At 51.6% G+C, this 17,197-nt stretch overlaps 1 protein-coding gene across 14 annotated transcripts in view; it reads right to left on the minus strand.

Annotated features, from left to right (window-relative positions):
• MSI2 (musashi RNA binding protein 2) overlaps positions 1-17,197 on the minus strand; it is a 228,748-nt gene that overhangs the window by 55,104 nt on the left and 156,447 nt on the right. For all 14 annotated transcript variants that reach the window (XR_014684746.1, XM_084492873.1, XM_084492872.1 and 11 more), the window contains exon 8: positions 2,372-2,454. Coding sequence is in view for 13 of the 14 variants with exons in the window: in XM_084492873.1 (XP_084348999.1) it covers positions 2,372-2,454 (83 nt within the window). In the remaining variant the exon portion in view is untranslated. The remainder of the gene's footprint in view (positions 1-2,371; positions 2,455-17,197) is intronic.

Here is a 17,197-nt window from a genome sequence, read left to right on the forward strand (position 1 = left end):
AAAAAACATTTTTTGGGGCCAAGCAGCCTGCTTGTGTGAGAAGAACAATATTCTGGGGACGTTTTGCTTTGGTTGCACTTGTTCTGCCCCCCTTCCCTCGGCGTTTGGAGAGAATCCGTGGCCTCCCACGTAAATTCCAGGTTTCATTTATTAAACACCTCGCTGGCATTTTCTTTTCACTTGCACACTGCTCGTTTAATATTACACTTGACATTCTAAGCTTTACGGATGGCAACAGAAGCAGAATGGGAGGGCTAAAAATAGCCTGCCCGGGGAGGGAGGCTGCAAATGGGCTCAGGAACAGCGGCTGCCCACTGCCCCTGCTCGGGGGCAATGACAGCGAGCGCGGTGCAAGGAGCCCACGCGGTGCCTGTGCACCTTGGGACCAGGATGGCCAGCACCTGCTCTCCGTGCAGCATGGCACTCGGGGACACGTTAAAAACAAAGTAGGAGTGATCAGTCCCCGAGGGGTCTGCGGGAGGTGTGTCCGTGCCCAGCCTTAGTCCGTGTGTCAGCGCCGGCCATCTGCAGCAGCTCGCTGTCACACATGCGTGCACGGGGCTCTCCCGCTCCTGCCCGGGCTTGGTAATTAATCTGCAGACACATCAGCAACACGATGAGTCAGTCCCAAGACAGGATCATGTCTCATCTCCTCCCTCGTGGGCCGCTTTTAAAATTAGTGCTGTAGAAGAAGTGACAAGGAGAGCATGCTCAAAGCGTCGCGGCACCTGGATCACGCACCAAGCAGGCGCAGAGTGCCGCGAAGAGCGCGCTTTAATTATCCGCAACAACAAAACGCCAACAGCCTACACTGCTTCTTCTGCTCCTTGTGATGTTCCTCGAGTGTTTTTGCCCTGTCCCATCCTGCAGGCTGCCGGCACTGCTGTTGCCTTACCACGTGGCCTCTCAGCATTCAGAAGAAACCCTCCAGCAGCTCTCCCAGCTCTGCCCCAGCAGGGCATGCCAGCAGCAAGCAGCGCAGGATTTTACCAACCCAGCAAAGCCCAACCTGAGATTTGTGGCAAAGGAAGGGAAGCAGCCCTGGACTTCCTGCTCACTCGTGCCTCCAGGTACCCATCCTGCAGGCACAGGGCTTCAGCTGGAAGCTGTACGTGCCGTGCTCCTGCAGGGACCTGTCTGGGAGCCCGCACACACGGCTCCCCCTCCCCACAGGAGCATCCAGCGCTGTGCTGTGCCTTGCTATGTGCTCCTTGGGGCTGGGGCTCGGCGTCACGCCGCTGCTCTGCCTCCCAGCACCTCACCAGGTGACCTGGGCTGTGCTGGTTTGTACCAGGTGAAGGCTGAGTCCTGCTCCGGAGGGAAATCTCTTGTGTGAAGGAACTACATCCATGGAGCTTTCCGCTACAGGCACCCAACACAGCGCTGTAGTTCTGCCTTCCCATGTGACAAGTCTTTAAATTTACATTCAAAGTCTTTAAATTTACATTTAAAGCGTTTCTAATTTGTGGCTGGGTCTGTTATTCCTGGGCTGGGGTGGGGGCGTTTGGTGTTACTTCTTGTTTTGTTTTAAGGCAGATTAATCAGCATTTAGTGACTAGACGGGAATGAAACCTCCCCCACAGCCCACAGTTGTCTCACGTGATGCAGCACCAGTGGCAGGAGGAAACTCCCGAAGGAGAGACGTGGGGAGAGCAGTGAGAGGCCAGGCTGGAAGCAAAGCCCACGGCACGTACTGGGGCCGGAGCACGGGGCTGGCATAGGGCATGGCGGGCTGCCCCGGCCCTGCCTCAGTACCTCACCACCACGGTTGCCAAAGGGGCTGTTACTTTTATTTCTGATGCATATTGCAGTCAGGAACAATATGAAGAATATTATTTCAGTGCCCTGGGAAAAATTAGCAAGTCAAATATTGAATCAGGCCTCCAGCATATGCCAAGGAGATTGCTTTGATCTTATCCACACTAAAAGCTCTATTATTGAATTTAAAGTCTGTGAACACATATCAGACCAATATACAATGCATATCTGAATACACATTTGAGAAGCAAAGGATGTTTTGACAAAGGGAAAAAGAATATTTTAGCCGAAAATATCAAAGTTTTTGCATCAATTGAAATACAAACGCCCTTTTTCATCTGGCTCAGTGGCTTTACTGACAGGGCAACCCGCAACCTGGGACTCAATGTTGTTTAGGAGAAACTTCACGAAGGGCCTGGCTGCTGGGCTGGGCCTGGCTGGGGAACACCAGCACTCGATGGCAGAGCCACAGCAGCCACAGCACCAGAGCAAGGCTCCGCACCCCGACCCCGCAGCGCCGCGCACGGGGGACACCGCGAGCGGCTCCGGGCACGTCGGTGACCGCTGGGGAGACCTCGCTGGCACCCACCCGCACGTCAGAAAGAGCACTTACCATTTTATTATTGATTTCGTGGAAGTGAATTTCACAGACTTTCTCCACCACGTCTTCATTTTCAAAAGTAACGAACCCAAATCCTGTTCGATAAAGGAATAAAAAGGGGAGGAGGAAAGGAAAACGTCAGTGAAATCAAACAGCTTTTGTTCTAATGAAGCATTACCTGGCCTTTGGATTTCGGGAAACTTTCACAGACATACACACGTGTAAATATACCTGCTTTCTACAGGGCTGTTGCCCAGCTCATTACAGACTAATGGAGGGAAGGAGCATCATCTCAGAGAAAATTAATACGGTTCTGTTACAGCTCTTCCATGGGACTTAATGGAGAATTAAAACCTCCTTATGGATTTTTTGATCCATCCTGAAGAATTTAATGGATAGTTACACCCTGGTTACAAGATGGCTCAGAAACTACAATAAGGCTAGATTTTCTTTTACACCTTACGGTTTTTAAGAGCAACCTCTACAAAACCCAATTACATGTCTATGGAACCATATTGATTTTATCTCCTGTTTAATTCCACGGGACTTCTCCATTAGGGCTGACTCATTACATGACCAAAAAAAATAAAGCCCCGTGAGGACAGGAGATGATTCCTCAGTTACCCCTCGCTGCCCCGGCGATGAAGCCAGCACTGACGGTCGCACAGGCACGTGGCAGAGCTCTGTGCTCGGGCCGGCCGGGCGCCGGAGGTGCTCATTTGTCCCCTTCTTCCTGAATGACTTCCTCTACTGCCTCATCAGGACATCCTGAGGCCGCTCAGAAGCTGCTACGTTTGAGGCCTCTGATCTAATCACTCCTCTCCTCTGCGCTGCTGCTTCAAAGGAGCCGCGGATTTGGGCTGGTTTAGGGTTGTTTGATGCCTGCTGCCCGCCTGTAGCTGTACACGGTTTGCTCTGCTGGCTCCACGCGGCTGCATGGAGGAATCTGGCAGCCCACCACGGCTCTACGCATTAATTCTCCCCGCTCATTTATTTTTCTAAAAAAATATCAAGCTAAGAGAAAATCTAATGCGCTACATTTCTGGCAATGGCTTGATGAATAAACATCACCAGTGATTAACCTAACGAAACCTTACAAGTGTACCAACACAATGAGCTTCACCCCCCGACCTGTCCCGGGAGCGGTGCTGGCCCCGTGTGCACCAGCGGAGCCGGGTGCCACCCCTGTCACACCATGGCACAGGACAGGGGTGACCCCAGACCTTGTGCCTGTCCCCACCATCGAGGTGGGACGCCTCGTGCCACCAGCCCCAGCCTCAGCTGCTCGGGAGCACAGCGACAGCCCCTCATCCCAAACCCGTGCCGCTGTGCAGCACCGCGGGGCGTGCTCCTGGCCCCATGTTAAGCCATGAGGCCGAGTCTCTGGACCCTCTCCTTGGGGGAAAAGCCCACTAGAGATGGTTTGTCGCTCTCCCCCGAGGTGTACCACGTTGTCTGATGGTGCAACCCAGCTCTCAGAGCTCTGCGCCACTTTGCTTTGTGCTGTGTGTAGCAGCTCCAAGTGTTTTACTTGACCGAGGTCTTTTATTTGCCTTCCAAGTTACTCCGTTTAAATCCACCTGAAACAGACCTGCAGTTAAAACTGACTTTTTGTGGTTAACTGGCTAAGCACAGCACCCTGGGCAGCCTGGCAGCACCCTGTGCCAGCAGGGACCGGGGCTGTGGGTGGCACGGCCGGATCTGGCTCTGCCCAGCACAGCGAGCACCCAGCCGGGCCGCGCGTCGTTAGCAGCCTCAGCACCAGAAGCATCTTCCTCATTAGTAACTCATTAGCGAATCCTGCAGTTGAGGATTTCTCCTTCGTCTTCTGTCAAGTCCTGCTGCCAGAATGGAGCCGGGAAGGGGAATTTAGAGGAGATTAGCACTAATATGCAGAGCACCACTAAAAGCCCACTGCGGGCATTGCGCGCTCGGACCAGGACAGAAGTTTCCCATCCTCATCCCACCCCATATGGCTTAAACACAGGTTTATCAAGAAATTAGTTCTCTGATTAAATCAGATAGCCTCTCAGCTTTCTTTACTTACAGAATTGATAACAAGAATAAAATAAGAGTCCATAGGTGCCAACACTCATTTGCAGGGTTTTAAACACCTATGCCACTTCACACAGGCAAGAAAAAAAACAGACTGGAGAGGGTCTGTAAGGAAACCCGGGGTTATTTTCGTTCGTTCCTCTCTAGACAAGCACAGGAGTAGTGAAACACACTGATCACCTCTCAGTGCCGCGGTGTGGCTGTGCAATCCCTGCGCTTGCTGGACAGGGAATTAACCAGAGGATTTTAATTTGCACATACACAGGCACTTAAATCCACAGGACGCTGTTCAGGAGATCCTACTGCTCCTTAAACAGGCAACCCCCAAGAGACCGTATACCCCAGAGCTAAAAACTTCATAAAAGTGACTGGTAGTGGGTCCTTCTTTGTTTCACTTTTTAAATATTAGATTACAACTTTCAGTAATTGCACGTATAAAAAATATTACTGTATGCATGCCTTAATAGTTAGCGTAATGAATACACGCTCATTTTTAAATTACCAAAACTCTTAGAAACCTTCCTGGACTAAATAGACAATTATTTCTTATGAGAGGTACTAGGAGTCAACAAAAAATGGTCCTTGGAAAGTGTATGAAAAAGATTAACACAAAACAAAGAAGGCTGTTTAAAATGGTGACATAAATAGGATTCCGGTTGTCAAGGAGCACACATTTTAAAATGAAATTATACTGCATCCTTCTGAATGAAGCTATTATTGGAAGCTAACAAGCTCTATTTAAGAGATAAGCATTTAACAGAGTCAAACGGTTTGGTTTTTTTTATTCAAATGAATAAAACTGAATATTCATTTGAATAATCTTTTCTGTAAAAGAAAAGACAAAGAAGAGGGGGGAAAAAAAATAAAATACGAGGCAAACCGATGCCCCCACATGAGAGGCACCAAGCCAAGAGTGAGCACTAAAGGAAGCTGAGACATGTATTCGTGACCTTCAGGTGAAAAAACCCTCCTTTAGCATCTGCTCAAAAAAAAGGAGTCATTTCACTCCATCCAAACGCCGGTTACTGGGCGATGACAGGCGCGGGCTGGATCCTGCCTGCGCGCAGGGCTCCTGCTGCCCATGGAAGTGAAGCTGGGCACAGAGGGGGCTGCCCAGCTGCTCATTGTCACAGGGCAACGGGTACAAGTGCGTGGTGCACAGGGGAGGGCAAAACCTGGGGAATATGTCCTAGTGCAAAGCGAGACAGTCGCGAGCATCCACACAGCCCTGCTCCCCTGCAAACATTTCCAACGCGCCTGCCAACGCCAGCCCAGAGGGTTCGTGCCCAACGGCATGGGACACGTCCCCAGCGTGCCTTCACTCCAGCAAAAAGCCCCCTTTGGTCCAGAGCCTTGTTCAGCCCAGGAAAATGCCCAGGTCTGTGGGGGGGTGGCAGAGAAGCCCCGCTGCAGCACTGCCTGCCACAGCACTCCAGAAATGAGAGAAACGCTGCTCAGAGAAAGTGACTGAAACCATAAAAAGATTAAAGCAACTTAAAAAAAATCAGTAGGAGCCATAAATAATATTAAGAAGCAGTACTGAAGATACCAAATGTCAGTGCTCCTATGTTCTGCATTTTGTTTTTTTCACACTCGAATCAACTATATTTCACACCTTTGTCGTCACTTGAGAAGTTTTATGTCAACCTCAGTAAAATATAGCTGAGATGACGACACCATTGCTATGAAATATATCTACTGTCTCTTGCTAGTTGGCAGCAGCTTTTCCACGGCCAGGCTTTTATCTGGTGTACAGCAACATATATTACAGCTGCGTTTGTACATCCCGAGGACGTCACTCGGCAGCAGAATTGCGCGAAAGCAGCTTACCCTGTGAAAGGTCTTGCTCTTTCAAGCCTGCACGTACGTTAAAGCGAGCAAAACAAGGTGACCGCATCCTGCACCAAAAAGGTTAAACCCAGCCTAATGCTGGGCTTGGCCCCAGAGGCTGTGACAGAGGGAATGAGACCCCGGCCTCAACAGCCTGCCCTGCCCTGGTCTGGGGGCTGCCACCCCCAGCAGCCACCCAACCCAACCCAACCCAACCCAACCCAACCCAACCCAACCCAACCCAACCCAACCCAACCCAAGCTCTATCACTGCCTGCCAGCCCAGCACCTTTCCCTGAGGCTATGCAGGGTGAAGAGAAGAGGTGCACAGACACCTCTGCTTCACAAAGAGACTCCTCAGCCACAGAGCGGTGCTCTGGTGGACGAACACACTGCAGAGAGCCAGAGGAGCCTGTTCCAATTCCCAGGCTGTCTCAGGGTCACCCCACAATGCGGAGCAGGTCACTTCATCTCATCTGCATCTGCAGGGCTCCCTTTCACCCGAGCTGGGTCTGTATTGTCTCGTTAGACTGCGCGGTCTTTGCAGCTGGGACTGCCTCTTACTATATTTATAGCATGCCAAAGTCTGAGATAGCTCCTTAAAGGGTTCTGGGAAATAAGTAATCACCAAGGCTCTTTTGTGCCTACACAATAATCCGCCAAACCAAGGGAAGTAGACAAGAGCAAGGAGAGGAGAAGGGAAGAGATTTACATGGTTCACATCATACCAATAAGCGATGCTTAAACCTTGCTCCCGCTGCTAGGCAAGAATAACCTGGCAGCCGCCTGCTGGCGCTCATTACCGCGGGACCCGGCTCCTCCGACGCCCGCAGGACGCTGCCGCGGCCACGTCCTCCTGCAGGCCCCCGGCACGGCGTGAGCACAGCACGGCCCCGGCCCCGGGGCTCGCAGCGGCTGTGCTGAGGGACGTGGATCCCCCGACAGCCCCGCAGAAGCTCAGCCCCATAATGAGGAAATATTAGTTCAGGCTGCGTTCCCCCTTTGTGCTGGGCCTCAGTACCTGATCTTCTCGTTTGATTCCTTTATGCCTCTCCTTTTCTCCCCACGTTTAAGTGACTTAAGCTTCGAAGCACAGAAGCGTCCGGGCCTGCTGAGGCATTATTTATGCACCTGCTTTCTTGTTTATACCAATAGTTTTGGCAGCTGGTCCCGTAAACTGTAATAAAATGCTTTTCAAAAAGAAAAAAAAAAAAAAAAAAAAAAAAAGAAATGTGACCAGACAAGCCAGGCATAATAATATTAAAGCCCATGTCAATTAATTTTTCCTCCTCTTGATAAACGAGCCCCGTTCCATCCATTAATAATGAGGGAAGAAACAAGAAAAGTTGACACTAGTTTAATTTATTTTCTCAACTTGCCTGGTCATATTTCTCCCCGTTGCAAAGCTTTCTGGTGCTGCTGGGAATTGCAAGTGGCTCCCACACAGTCGATGCATAGATTGGTGTGAATCAATACAGTTCTGCTTTATTCACACATCCCTTGTAATCAGAAGGGAAAAAGTTACTTAGTAAGCTATCTCGCACCCGGCTGCCAGCCCGCCTCATAATAATAACGAACCTGCACGGGAGGGGACAGGGGGCCGGGGAAGGCGGGCTGCTAATCACTGCCACCAGAGCCCGTGTTTACAGCCAGGCAGAGCAAAGTGAGCAGAGAGGCCAGGACGTTTTAATTGCTCCGACAGGGAAGCGGGGATGGTTCCAGCTTCGTGCTGTCTAGAAGGAAATTTGCAGCCTGGAACGGAGCCCTCCAGGGACAGCCGCCCCTCTGCTCCGAGAGCCTGAACCCAGCCATGAGGACTCCCAAAACTCAGCCCCGACTTTGCCACCTTCCTGCTTTGTGTCCCTGGACAAGTCGCTGGACTCTTCCTCATGCTCCAGGTCCCACGTAGCTTCACCTCCCCTTCCCAGTCCCTTCCAGGACGCCTCCAGCTGCCATGCTGCAGCTCCGCTCATCACAGCTCGGAGCTGTCGGAGATGAGAGCTGTCAGTTCTCATTTGTGGTTTTCCTCGTCCTGCCTCCTGCACTGTGCACACGAAAAAGGGGTTTCTGCTTCCCAGCAAGCAAGTGCCCATGTCCGCAGAGCACAGCCATAGCACACCTCTCTCCTTTCACCTCCTGCTCTCCAGGGAGCCACCACCAGACCCGAGGCACCGCGCGGAGGCATCCCGCTCCCCGCAGAACAAGGAGGCCTCGCCCCAGCATCCCGGGGCTGCACTGGGCAGGGGTGTGCCAGGAGCCAGGAGGGGAAAGAGAAGGTTCCCGCCTGCCATCCAGGGCCGCGGCATCAGCCTCATTTCACCGTGAAGTGTGCTCTCTGGCAGTGCTTCTGTGAATGACGCTCATCAAGGCAGATGAGCAGCCTGCACACCCAGCCGCTGCCGCTGCGCGTCTCGGGGCGGGCGCAGGAAATAGCCAGGTTCCCCCGGCAGACACAGGCAGGTATTACTGCTGCTTAAAGTGTCAACATATACTCCATGACATGGGAGTAAATTCTCAAAATTAAATCAGCAGACAACCGCCTCGGATCAAAACCTCCTCGCAAGGTGCTAGCGTTTCAATACCGGCGCGGCAGGAGAGCGAAGAGCTGAGGTCAGCCGCGCAGCTGGATAAAGGGCACCAGCAAGAGACTCCTCGGCTTTTGTTCTGGGAAGCTGCGGCGCTCAGGTTCCTCGCTGTCCTCCCACGGCTGCGTGGCATTTGCAAAGGGAGCATCGTTCAAAAAAAAAAAAAAAAAAGGAAAAAAGGGAAAGAAAAAAAAAAAAGAGGGCATCTTAGAACGAGAAGTCACTGCACCACGTAGCAGCCTGCCTGTTTGAGCAGGCAAAAATCCACCCACACGATTTTGGCAGCGATCGTCCCTGAAAGAAGGAAGGAAGAAGGGCAGACAGAGGGGTTTGTCCCGTGCCCCAGCACCCTGCTCTGACCCACAGCACCTGAGCGGGGCAGCAGGAGATGGGGGGTGGCAGGAGGGAGCAGGGGGGACCCGGGCTGGCGGTGGCTGCAGGCAGGGAACCCCCCTTCCCTTACAGACCATGCTAATGCAAGCAGTACCTGAACTTCTCGTAATAAATTTTTCATAACAACAAATCTTCATTAAAATTTTATTCTATTAACATTCTGAAATCAAACCGAAGTGCTGAGTACATAATGACTAAAACGCACACTACACAGCAACTTACTAAATGCCAGCTTTATCATATTGTTAATTAACAGAAACCATTAATGCATTCACAGATCATTTAGAAGCATTAACGGTGACCTAAGAAAAATTGCATGTACGTGTGATACACTTATGGCTGTACTTTTTGCATCTGAATTTCCTGCACAGGAGGCCCCAAAGTTTGCTCCCAATTCAGCTTCTCTGTGCTGGAGACACCGCGCCTCGACGGCTGGGCTGAGAATTAACTCAGGCTTGAGAATTAACGCACTGGGATGGAACAGGAGCTGCTGAAGGAAGAAGCGATCCCAGGCAGCGTTTGCTTTTTTGCCTGTATGTAAACCCAGCTCCTCCGCAGCGTCCTGGAGCAAACCCACTCCTGCTCATCACAGCTCCTCACTGCTCCTTTCGTTCCAGGTAAGGATTTTCCAGCTCTCTCACAAGCTGGTGGCGTACAAAAACGATGGGAGCGCAGCCGGGCAGGGGAAGCGTGATATAAACTAATGGATTTCTTCTTGCTATCAAAGAAGAAAACCCCAAATACTTGCAAAATCCAATTAATCTGCCTACCGCCAGAACGCCAACCTTGTGCTTCAAGTGAACGCTCGCGCCTGTTCCTCTGCAGCACCCAGGGCCTCCAACAAACCCAGCCAAAAAACAACCAAAAAACTGTTTTCCAGTACAGAAGGGAGCCGCGGGGAGGGCAGTAGAAGGGCTGCGAGGCCACGGCTGCCCCGGTGCTGCTGCCCAGGCCGGGCTCCCCACCGACACAGCAGCCACTGCCCGCTGCCTGCCAATTTCATCTGCCTGCCTACGGGCGTCAAATACTCTCTGCCTGTCAATTCTTCCACAGTTTATTACCAAATTTCTAAAATATTACATTTTTTATTATATCCAAATTCACTTTATTGCATTTGACAATACAGATAATCACATACCATATGCTCTAATGTTTTGAAACCAATGCATGCTGACAGCAGTTTTTATTCATGATGCATAATTCTATCCGGGGCTAACAAAGGCGATGCAGCGCCGAGCCTGGCGTTGAGGTTTTGTTGGTGGGGGGGATTTCTTTTTTCCATTTCCTTTTCTTCATTTTAACAACACATTTGCAATACTGGGAGAAAAGATGTTTTGCTTTTGGTTGAATAGGAAATTGGCTGAAAAGATGGGCTTATCAAAGAGATGTCCTGGAAATATTAATAACTGGTGGGGGTTGGTTATTACAATTACTTGCATTTGAAGCTTGTTGCTAATGGGGTTAGGGAAGCATGACAGCTCATCTCTGAGCGAGGACAGGGCTGCTGTGGTACGGCAGGTCCCAGGCTGGTGTCCCTGCTCATCTATCAGCCTCACCCAGCTTGGAGAGGGTGGGCAGGTACACGCACAGCTCAGGTGTGCTCACTTTTTACTGCTCCTGCAAGGTGCTCGGGTACCCCATCACGCAGGGAAAGGAGCAGGAGGAAGGAAGCACCAGGGGAAACTTCCCTGGCACTGCCTGCACGGCTCCGTGTCCCAGCACCCAGATTAGGATTAGGGGCCGTGCCAGGGCTGGCAGTGAGCAGCGCCGTGGCTGCCCTGCCTCCCACCAAGTCGTGATGCAGCTTTGAAAATGGCTCCATCCCTTAATCCCCTGCCCTCGCCAAGCAGCCTGTACAGAAATCACATAGCAGGGTTCAGCTGAGATGCTCCTTAAACATCTGGGACTGGCTCTGAAGTGCTAACCCAGGGGGATTCACCAGGGCAGGGACGAGAAGCCGCAGCTCCTGTCACACTGCAGCACGAAGAGGTGGCACGAGTCCTGCCTGCAGCTCTGCTCCCTGGCAAACCACTGCGCACCAGGCACAAGCAGCGGCCTCCTTGGTGCTGAGGAGCCCTGGAGCTGCCGAGGGCAGGGAGCTCACTGCAGCAAGCAGCAGCATTTCCTCCACCATCAGGCGCTGAGCACCCACCATCGGCCAGCCCCAACGTCACTGCGTCCACACCTACAGGCACGATGCCACAGTTTCCTCAGACACTACCACAGCACAAAAAATGGTTCCATTTAAAGCAGCTTGGCTACTGAGACAGAAAGCAGCCATGTGCACACACTGGCACACGTGTATTCGTCCCTGAAGAGCAGAGGCAGGCGCTGCTTCCCCTGCCTCATCCCGCTGCACGACGCCGAGCAGTGTTATGGGCAGCAGCCTCCCGCGGTGCTCAGCCATTAGAAATGAGTGACACGGCAATATCATACCCGATTAACTCTTTTCAAGGTAAAAAGACCTAAAATCACTTGAAGATAGCAGGCACCGAGAGCAGAGCTGAAATACAGCCACATCAAGCACCGGAGCTGCGCTCACCAGCGGCCGCCAATGACAACTTTTTGAAGCCTCTCACCCCACAGTCTCCAGTGACTCGTGGCAATAAGCCCCACACTTTACCTGTGTCTTATATGGAAAAAAAGATACCCTTGAGCCTGTGCTAAACGTGTGGCCTGGTAATTCTACTTGGTGTCCTTAGCTCATGCGCACTGAGAAAGGACAATCATCCCACGTGCCTTTTGCATGCCATTCACGACTCACCCAGTTCTATCACAAACCCTGGGATGAGAAAAAATTGTGTTTATGAAGTGCTCTGAAAAGGAAGAGCAGAAGCACTGCGTACGATTAACAAGAAGCAATAAGCTCTTATAATCTTTTTGTAAGAGAACCGGTTAGGCTCGAACGCCAGCCCAGCGCCGTACAAAATCCCTGCGTGACTCCAAGGCAAAGTCAAGCAAAGAGCATTTCTGCACGCATTCACGTCTCCGTGGCCTCCGTTCCTATCATTTCCTTCTCCTCTTCCTTGAATCGATGCTTAAGAAGAGCATGAGCTGAAGCAAAAAGGCCAGGAAAGTCACTCTCCCCCTTCCCTGCCCATATATATCCCTCTGCGAGCGGCCACCGAGAGCCGGAGGATGACGCAGAGCGAGCGCCCAGCTCCTCCTCAGGCTGCTCAACAGCTGCGAGAGAAAGCCCAGGCAAACCCCAAGTCCCAACCACCGTGCTCAGGCAATGGATTCAACAACTTGAACGATGGCAATGCTGTGCAAACCAAACAGGATGCTATGTCTAAATTAAGCTGTAATGACCTGCTCTGCGGTCTTTATTAGTCAGGTAATGATCATTTAAGAGGAGGTTACTATCTTGAGCCAAGGGCACCTAATACCATTACTGAACTTGTTAAAACCTGCCAAGCAAGTCATTATTTCTAACATTATTTCTTTTTCTCTTAACACAGCTTTCCACCTTTATCCTTGTGGTGCTCGGCTGTAAATCACAGGTGGCGGTGATCGTGCAGCCTCCTCCTATTCAAGGAGGCTGAATTCAGCTCCTGCTGGCCACGAGCAGGCTGAACTCGAGACAAGCACCCCACAAGGGTAACGGGCACACATTGAGAAACCCCAACTTCAGAAAGCCCATGGGGACACGTGGCTGCACAGAGCCAACAATTCGCTGAATGCTTCCCAGAGCCACGAGCTAGCCGGTAGCAAGGCTGCAGTGAGGCCAGGGCAGACCTGCTTGTGGCTTTGACAAGGAGAAGGTTTCACCCTACAGGGAGAAGAAGTGGCTGAGATGGCTCCACTGGGGGCTGCCCGATCCCAAACCCGCAGGAGGGCCTGGGGGAAGGCGCACGGGCAGGACAGAGGCAAATGGGAGAGCTGAGACCTCACGGCCTGCCACAGGAGGAGCAGGGCTGAGAAAGGACGGATGGCTCGAGGTGAGCTGGCAGCCGAGGGAAGGAGGCAGAGCTCTGGCAGGGCTCCTGACACGTCGTGCTGCTCCTCTGCAAGACGCTGAGAGTGCCTGACCGGCACTACAGCCTGCCACAAAACACGCCCCAGGGCCGGCTGTTGCTGCTTATGAGCTACCACCACCAGCCTCCCGCAGAGCAAACGCGTCCCTGCCAGGAGCACAGGCCGTGCCCGGCCACGCCACCTGGGCTCTCCCAAAAAATCTCGTGCCCCTGGTCGTCAGACCACTGGGACAGCCACTCCCAGAGACTCAAACCAACGTGGAGGGATTTGGGCGGCGGTGTCACCGCATTTGTGACACTGCTCGATGCAAACCCAGCCCAGACGCACCCAGCAGGCCCAAGGGAAGCAAAGGCATCAGCCGTGGCTTCTCTTCAGCAGGAATTTAATCATTTACTTAAAGCAGCAATTTCACATTCCACCTTGACAGGTGGCCACCACCTAAGCGTTTTCCTACTTGCCCCAGGAACCCAGCAGTCAGTCCCCTACACCCACCTTCCCATCCTTCAGTCTTACAGAGGCTCCTGTAAGGGAAAAAAAGAAAATGGGGAGGTGGGGGTGAATAAAACAGACAAGTGTGCAGCTACTTAGCACTGTTAGCAAGAAACCTGATGGTGGGAGAAGCCCTTCTGCCAGCCGGGCACGGGGCAGGGTCCCGCACCTGGTGGCACCGCAGAGCCCCCGAGGACACCCAGGGCCGGGGTCCCCTCTCCCCAGGGATGTCACAGGGGGTGCAGCACACGGGTGCCGGTGTCCCTGGCCAGGAAGGAATGAAGGCAGCTGCATCTTCCCGTAACCCGGCGTGGACAATATTATGAATGACACGAGCAAGCTGCCAGCTCAGGAACTCATTACTGTCAAGGTACAACATGGCTGTCTGCCAGGCCCCCAGCTTTCACACTCGCTATGCCAGAACATCCACACACAATTTAATTGCATTATAATTTCAAAAGTGCTTTTCAAACTGGAAAAAGGCATTCACTGATTAACCAGCGAAGAGCAAAATTGTTTATGAAATTGAATACAAAAAGCTACAGAAATGTAATTGGGTCGTTCTAGCACCTAATTTTCAAGCCATTTTCCCACTTATTTAATCACGAGATACAAAAGGAACTAGTGAATTGACTTCATACTAATTAGATTACTCCCCGCGATACTCCAGGCCCATATTCCAACTGGTTGATAGTGCTGTTTGAAAATGAAACAAAAAATGTAGCAACAGCTTGTCGGGGGCCATAACACATTTGTTTCCCATCAACCCTGTCTTACAGGAGGGCCATAAAACCCAGGCCAAATTCCCCCTAATCTGCCATAGCCAGTCACCCAGAAACCTCTAACTTTCCTGTAAAGGAATGAGAAACGATTGCCAGGCTATTACGGCTGCTCCCTCACGCGCGGCCACGTCGGGTCGGTGAGCCCCAGCGCGCCGTGCTCACGGCAGGCCCGAGAGCAGAGTCGTGCCCTCGGCTGGCACCAGGAGGCAGTGAGGGCACCACGGGTGCTGGAGCAAACAGGCTGCCTGAGCCAGGGCACCAGGATTTGCCCTGCAGCTGCTCCCCCACCACCCACAGCCCCATGCATGCTGCCCGGGAGGGCAGGAGCTGACGGAGGCGCAGGGTTTGCTGAATCCTCATGCACAAACCCCACGGCACCCTGGTGCTGGCCACCGATTCGGGATGTTCATGCACCTGGGAATTCCCAAGAAGCTAGCAGGAACTGCAGATGGTTCATTTCGCTTTAAACCAGGTCACTAAGTTAAAGGGGAGCGCTTCGCTGAGCTGCCCCCTTCGGTTTACTGAAGAGCAGCACTTGTAGAACAGGCAGCGCGCGCACGCGCCTCTTCCCAGCAGAAGTTAGGGCAGCAGAAGTTTTCCTCAAGCTGCCCAAGACCCACTCGGTACCCGATACAATCTGCTCTGAGCTTTTTCACTAATTTTAAATTTTATTAGGTGCAACATAATTGATTACATAATCAAATGTAGAACGTACATTATCAAGATATTGTAGCACTTCACAGGCCATTTAATCAGCATATCTGGGGCTGTGCCAAAATGAATTAGCTTGCATTAAATTTCAAGTACATATTATTGGTTGTATTTGTCTCCATGTTTAAGCAGGCGCTTGCTCTTAGAAAAGAAATCTGAAATCCTTCAATTGTAGAAACAGATTATTAAAAATAAAAAGGGAAGCAGGCATTCCTAGAGTTGCTATCTTCTGCAACAGAGACCAAAAAAAGCTCGCTCAATCCCAGAAAATCACCGTGATTGACCAAGGGATCGTGAGTCTTTAGTGTTTATCGACACCCACACGCATGCACAACAGCTGGTTGCTTTGCAAAAACCGTGCACAGAGCTGTGAAGGAGCTAAGCCCAGGGCATGACGAGGAGAGCACGCAGCCAAGCGCGCACCTCTCGCCTCCCCCCTGGCCGGGGGGAGCTGCACAACGGGACAACGGCAGCGGCCAGACCCAGCACTCCACCACTCTCCATCCACCAACTGGCCCATTTTCAGCCACTTTCACCCAGAAAACCTGCCACCAAGACACACTGAAAAAGCCAGGAAAACCTGACCTGTAGTTGCCCCGCTGTTTATACACCATCATGCAAAGGAAGAGAGAATTAGGCACCAAACAACAAAAAATTATTCAAGGAATTGAAATAAATGCTGATGAGAGTAGAGGGAAATACCAGCAAAAATGAGCAGCTTAGCCTCAGGTTAAAATAATACCTTTGAATTGTGCCGTGTGACCCCTTCGGGCTGTAGCTCCAGGCAGCACACAACATTCTTGGACATTTTAATATCCTGGCCAAGACTCCCTCCCCGCTGCTCACGCACCGCATCAGCATTTGCCTAAGCAAACAACATATACTTCTGTGAGAAAGTGCCTGGCCATGACAGATGCTTTGAATATATGCACCATTTGTTCCTCTGGATACACATGTAAAGAGCAAACTGTCTGCTGAGCTATTCCTGGAAGCCAGATCCCACCGCTGGGGACACGGCAGCGCTGCGCAGGCCACCGAGGCCTCCCCTGAAAAACCCAAGCGCAAGGCACGGCGCGAAGCCCCCTGCAAACACCTCCCTGAGCACGTGGGTTAGAACCAAAAAAACCTGACCCCTTCGGAGTTTGTTCCCAGGAAAGCTCTGATCAGAAATAGAGGAGAGGGGGAAATCACCCTTCTTTAGCATGAGCTCCAAGATGCTTTCCTGATGGAGGCCACAGGCAGAGAGGTAACATCGGTTCCTTCGGTACACAGATGCTTATCAGGGCGAGTGCAGGTTCAGCATGAAGTAAATAATGAATTACATTAAGATAATCACTTTCTTACACATATATTTAGAATATATGTGGGGAAAAGCCCTCATCAGCCACATTAACACCACCTAGAAATACACGTCGGCTCTCCCTTGACAACTTGAGAACGGCCTGTCGCTTTGGGGAGGGCCTTGTCCCAAAGGCACCTTTAATGTGTGTTACAGCACAGAGCGGCTGTGCGGGGAGGAGGATTTCCTCCCCAGCTGTCAGCGAGCACGCCGAGTGACGTTTCATTACTCTGCCACGCCGAAGGCACCAGCATCTCTGTGGGGCGACAATCTGGTGAGAGCTGCAGTGTTCGTAAATACGACGGCACCAGCCACACCAGCACTGTGTGCAGAGCAGGCAGCACTGCTCTTCAGGACTTGCATTAACAATGCTCACCTGTTTACTCCTGCGAGCACAGGCAGCCCTGTTTTCCCCTCTTCTTTTCCCCCAGCTATGTCTGTATCAAAAGGAGACAGACTTTGCTGAAAGACCCCGCGGTCAATTTGCAGGGCCCTTTATCGCAGAAAGCTGGGCTTTCATTTCAATGGTACTACACTTTTTTTTTTTTAAGGTGCTATATAAAGAAGAAATCTTCAGTCACTGTACAGAGACTCTTTTCTTTCCCAGTACGCCAGATGCAACCTGCTGTGGAAATGCACAGGTTTAGAAGTGGAAGGCAGGCAAGCAATGGATTGTA

Source organism: Aythya ferina, assembly GCF_964211825.1.
Source record: "Aythya ferina genome assembly, chromosome: 19".
Classification (NCBI taxonomy): Eukaryota; Metazoa; Chordata; class Aves; order Anseriformes; family Anatidae; genus Aythya; species Aythya ferina.